This window comes from Colobus angolensis, unplaced genomic scaffold (assembly GCF_000951035.1).
Source record: "Colobus angolensis palliatus isolate OR3802 unplaced genomic scaffold, Cang.pa_1.0 Scaffold749, whole genome shotgun sequence".
NCBI lineage: Eukaryota > Metazoa > Chordata > Mammalia > Primates > Cercopithecidae > Colobus > Colobus angolensis.
Genome location: NW_012121254.1, coordinates 50,536 through 55,951, shown reverse-complemented (window position 1 = coordinate 55,951; position 5,416 = coordinate 50,536). Strand labels below are relative to the sequence as shown.

General features: G+C 52.0%; 1 protein-coding gene across 1 annotated transcript in view; it reads right to left on the bottom strand.

The window, feature by feature from the left end:
- The window catches only part of RANGAP1 (Ran GTPase activating protein 1), a 38,523-nt gene that overhangs the window by 24,458 nt on the left and 8,649 nt on the right, over window positions 1-5,416 (bottom strand). The window contains exon 2 of the mRNA XM_011927787.1: window positions 905-964. Coding sequence (XP_011783177.1) covers window positions 905-946 — 42 coding nt within the window. The 5' untranslated portion in view covers window positions 947-964. The remainder of the gene's footprint in view (window positions 1-904; window positions 965-5,416) is intronic.

Genomic DNA, 5,416 nt, shown 5'->3' with positions numbered 1-5,416 from the left:
TACTCGGGAGGCTGAGGCAGGAGAATGGCGTGAACCCGGGAGGCGGAGCTTGCAGTGAGCTGAGATCCGGCCACTGCACTCCAGCCCGGGTGACAGAGCGAGACTCCGTCTCAAAAAATAAAAATAAAAATAAAAATAAAATAAAACATAAAAAGAGGCTGGGCACAACCAGGGTGAGGCGCTCAGTAACATCGGTGTGTGCACTCATCACTGACCAGAAATCTGCACCCTCAGGGCCTGCCATGTGCAGCCCTGTGCCAGGAAGACACACTGAGAGGCTGCCGACCTGAAGAGACAGCCAGCCCTGCTCTTCCCTCAGCCAGGCAAGCCTTTCTGTGTTGCCCCTTTCTATTTCCTTCCACACACCCGCACACATGCACTCAGAGACTGGGAACTCAGTGCAAGTCAGTCTGAGCCCTGGGATTGAGGAAATGGGAAGCCACCCAGGACGGCAGCAAACCAAAGCAGAGAGTGGTGTGGAGAAAGGGAGGAGCCAGAGAAAGATGGGGACGGCTGCATGGGCTGTGTGCAGAGAAGTCATGAAGGAGCAGGACTGTGAGGTGCAGGAAGGGGTTGCTGGGAAAGGCGGGGCATCGTATTGGGGTGAAATCCACAGTGAACCAAACCACGCAGCTCAGGACGACCCAGGAGTGTGTGGTCTCGGCTCTCTCACCTCCCTGAAGTCCCCGCCCTTGGGGTTCCTCCCCTGTCAGTCCCTGTGCTCCCACCCTCCCCTCCTGTCAGAACACAGGGCACATGCTGGGCTTGCCAGGCTTCCATTCCAGCAGCTCAATCACCCACAGGGCTTATCTTAGGCTCCAGAAAGAATAAAGTATGAGAAAAGCCCTGGGAACTGCTAAAGAGGGTCCTGTGTGTGGAGGGGAAGAACAGCTCGTTTGCTTACCAGGGCTGGTGGGATCTCAGTCCGCAGCCTCCCCGTGAACATGTCGCTCCAGTGGCAGCGCTGTGGCGGAAAGAAGACAAGAGTTAGTGGGAGAGGCCCCTGGAGGCCTACAGTGAAGCCTCATCCTGGTGGGTGGATTTGAACTACCTGAACCTTGCAAGACTTTTTTTTTTGAGATGGAGTTTCGCTCTTGTTGCCCAGGCTGGAGTGCAGTGGCGCGATCTCAGCTGACCACAACCTCCGCCTCCCAGGTTCAAGTAATTCTCCTGCCTGAGTCTCCAGAGTAGCTGGGATTACAGACATCTGCCACTATGCCTGGCAACTTTTGTATTTTTAGTAGAGACAGGGTTTCTCCATTTTGGTCAGGCTGGTCTCGAACTCCCGACCTTAGGTGACCTGCCCACCTCGGCCTCCAAAAGTGCTGGGATTACAGGTGTGAGTCACCGCACCCAGTCTGCAAGACTTAATTGAGCTTTGTTTGTGAAAAGCTGGACCCATTCTGGCTGTAGTTGGTGGGACCTGGAGTCCTGTCCTCAAATCAAGAGGCCTCCAAGGGTTACTGGGGGCTCAGAAGTGTCAGGAAAATCCCTGACTTATACAACCCTCTACGTGGACGTGTGACATGGTTATGGATGACAGAGAAACATGAACGTAAACAACACAGAATTCCGCGTTGAGGGCCAGTGGCTCACGCCTGTAATCCCAGCACTTTGGGAGGCCAACGCGGGCAGATCACTTGAGGTCAGGAGTTCCAGACCAACCTGGCCAATATAGTGAAACCCCATCTCTACTAAAAATACAAAAATGAGCATAGTGACGGGGACTTTTTAATAAAGGGAGAGCAGGCCTCAGGCTCAGAGCCATTAAACAGCAACAGCATCCAACAATAATTCAGTAACACTATTTTCTTTCCTTTATTATAAGGAAAGAAAATTCCTTATAGAATTTTCCATTCATAGAAGTGCTTTGAAATTACATGAAAGTTAGCTGGTTTTTTCATTTTTTTTAAGAGATGGGTTCTCACTCTGTCGCCTAGGCTGGAGTGCAGTGGCCGGATCTCAGCTCACTGCAAGCTCCACCTCCCGGGTTTACGCCATTCTCCTGCCTCAGCCTCCCGAGTAGCTGGGACTACAGGCGCCAGCCACCTCGCCCGGCTAGCTTTTTGTATTTTTTAGTAGAGACGGGGTTTCACCGTGTTAGCCAGGATGGTCTAGAACTCCTGACCTCGTGATCCGCCCATCTCGGCCTCCCAAAGTGCTGGGATTACAGGCTGGAGCCACCACGCCCGGCCTATTTATTTATTTTTTGAGACAGAGTTTTACTCTTGTCGCCCAGGCTAAGAGTGCAATGGTGTGATCTCGGCTCCCTGTAACCACCACCTCCCAAGTTCAAGTGATTCTCCTGCCTCTGTCTCCAGAGTAATTTTTGTATTTTTTTTTTTAGTAGAGATGGGGTTTCACCATGTTGGCCACGCAAGTGTCGAACTCCTGACCTCAGGTGATCCACCTGCCTCAGCCTCCCAAACTGCTAGGATTACAGGCATGAGAGCCACTGTGCCCAGCCCTCCCTTATTTTTTATTTTGAGACAGGGTCTCACTCTGTCGCCCAGGCCAGAGCATAGTCGTGCAAACACGGCTCACTGCAGCCTTGACCTCCCAGGCTCAAGCCATCCTCCCACCTCAACCTCTCAAATAGCTGGGACTACATGTGTGTACCACCACACCCAGCTAATTTTTGTATCTTTTGTAGAGGTGGGAATCTCCCTATGTTGTCCAGGCTCATCTCAAACTCCTGGGATCAAGTGATCCACTCCTACCTTACATACTAAGGAAGTTGGTTTTTGCAGAAAAATCCGCATATCCACCAATAAGGCAGACCATGAACACACGTGGGGCCTCAGCTGGCTGCTCTACACCAGATCTATTTAATAGTTACACCTGTACGCAGGTCCACAGTGCCAGGAACAGGCAATCAGAGCCCGAGCGCCACAGTCCCTCACAACAGATACGGGCATGTCACTCTGAACAAAGCTCCCCAAACCCAACTCTGATGAGCTGAACAGTCAGCACAGGACTCTAGAGCACACCGCCTGGGTTCTAATCCTGATTTGGCTGACTCCAGCCATCGCTGCCCCTCTCCAGCCTCTAGTATCCTCTCTGAAATGAGGTTTTAGATCCTAACGATCTCCCATGTGAACAGCCAAGCAGTTAAGAGCTTGCTTGGGCTGGGCACATTGGCTCACGCTTATAATCCCAGCACTTTGGAAGGTCAAAGTGGGAAGACTACTTGAGCCTAGGAGATCAAGATCAGACTGGGCAACAGAGCAAGACCCCATCATTAAAAAAAATAGTAAGTAAAGAAAAGAAATGAGGCCGGGTGCAGTGGCTCAAGCCTGTAATCCTAGCACTTTGGGAGGCCGAGACGGGCGGATCACGAGGTCAGGAGATCGAGACCATCCTGGCTGACACGGTGAAACCCTGTCTCTACTAAAAAATACAAAAAAACTAGCCAGACAAGGTGGCAGGCGTCTGTAGTCCCAGCTACTCAGGAGGCTGAGGCAGGAGAAGGGCATGAACCCGGGAGGCGGAGCTTGCAGTGAGCCGAGATCGCGCCACTGCACTCCAGCCTGGGTGACAGAGCAAGACTCCATCTCAACAAAAAATAAAAAGAAAAAGAAAAGAAAAGAAATGAAAAAAAATTAGCTGGGCATTGTGGCACACACATGGTCCCAGCTACTTAGAGGGCTGAGATGGAAGGATCACTTGAGCCTGGGAGTTCAAGGCTGCAGTGAGCTATGATCATGCCACTGCACTACAGCCTGGGTAATGGCATGAAACTCTTGTCTCTTAAAAAAAAAAAAAAGATTGGGCTGACACCTGGACTCCATCTCAGCCTACCCCTAGTTGTGTCACTCTGGGCTGCACTTCTCTCTCCCGTCAAGACCTCACTCCTCACTTGTACACTGCTACAGCAGGGGAGAGAACACCTCTGGCGTCAGCACTAGGCCCAGAACACTGGGCCATCAAGGGTAGCTCCCACGCTGCCCCTGCCCTGGGCTGCTTCCTGCGCAGAGGAGGGCTTGGAAGGTGGGGTGCAGTGATTCACTCGAGCCACTGCATCTGCAGCAGGTGGGAAGGTGCATGCAGCACTCCTACCAGCCAAGCTCTCCCAGGACAACCTCTGAGGAAGGAGGAAGGGCTCTATCTCCTATTTCATATAAGAGCCCAGCCTCAGAGCTGCATGCAGGGCAAGGCCACATACGGCAAAAAAGGTGGTGCTGTTAGGGCTTGATCCCACGTGCTGAATGCAAGCTCAGCTCCTGCTGAGTCCTGGAGCCTTCAGACCCATGGCTCCTCCATTCCTGTTCTTCACAGGTCTCGGGGAGGGCCAAGTTCTGAGTTATTTGTTGGAAAACATCCCAACTTATGCTGAGGGAAAGTACAGGCCCCAGGCAGGAGAGCAGAAACAATCACTGTCTTGGTGGTTAACTTGACCATGACCTTCCTAAGGAAACAAGTATGCAGTGTCATTTTGTAAACTAGCAGGCAGGCCCTTCTGGGGCAAATCCTCTCATGGCCTCCACCCCCGTATTCCTTCTCCTGCAGAAAGTGGGGCCACAGAGAGAACACTGATCTTGGGAGTGTGATGTGTGGCTTGGCCACATCTCTGCTATTTTTTTTTTTCTTTTTTTTTTGAGACAGAGTCTTGCTCTGTCGCTAGGCTGGAGTGCAGTGGCGCATTCTCGGCTCACTGCAACCTCTGCCTCCCGGTTTCAAGCGATTCTCCTGTCTCAGCCTCCCGAGTAGCGGGGACTACAGGCACATGCTACCACACCCAGCTAATTTTTGTATCTTGTGTAGAGACGGGGTTTCATCATGTTGGCCAGGATGGTCTGATCTCTTGACCTCATGATCTGCCTGCCTCGGCCTCCCAGAGTGCTGGGATTACATGCGTGACCCACGACGCCTGGCTTTTTTCTTTTTTTTTGAGACAGGGTCTCGCTCTGCCACTCAAGCTAGAGAGTAGTGGTGCAATCTTGGCTCACTGAAATCACTGCCTCCCAGGCTCAAGCAGTTCTCCCATCTCAGCCTCCCAAGGAGCTGGGACCATAGGTGCACACCACCATGCCGGGCTAACCATCCTGGACTTGTACTTTTTGTAGAGATGGGGTTTCACCATGTTGTCCAAGCTGGTCTTGAACTTCTGGGCCTTGGCCTCCCAGAGTGCTGGGATTACCGCTGTGAGCCATCATGCCCGGCTGATTGTGGCTATTTAATGAGCCCCTCTGAGCCTCAGTTCCCTTGACTTATAAATGGAGACTCAACCCAGTCTCTTCCCTGGTTGCTGTGAGCAGGCAATGACATGCAAAAGAGCCCAGCCCAACCCTAGCCCTGCACATACGAAGGGACAATGCCATTCTGGAACTCTGGTCTCTCTCCCTCATGACTTTGGGATTTCAAAGAGAGGGGAATACCCAGTGACATCTCCCAGTGCTTTGAAAATGACATTCTT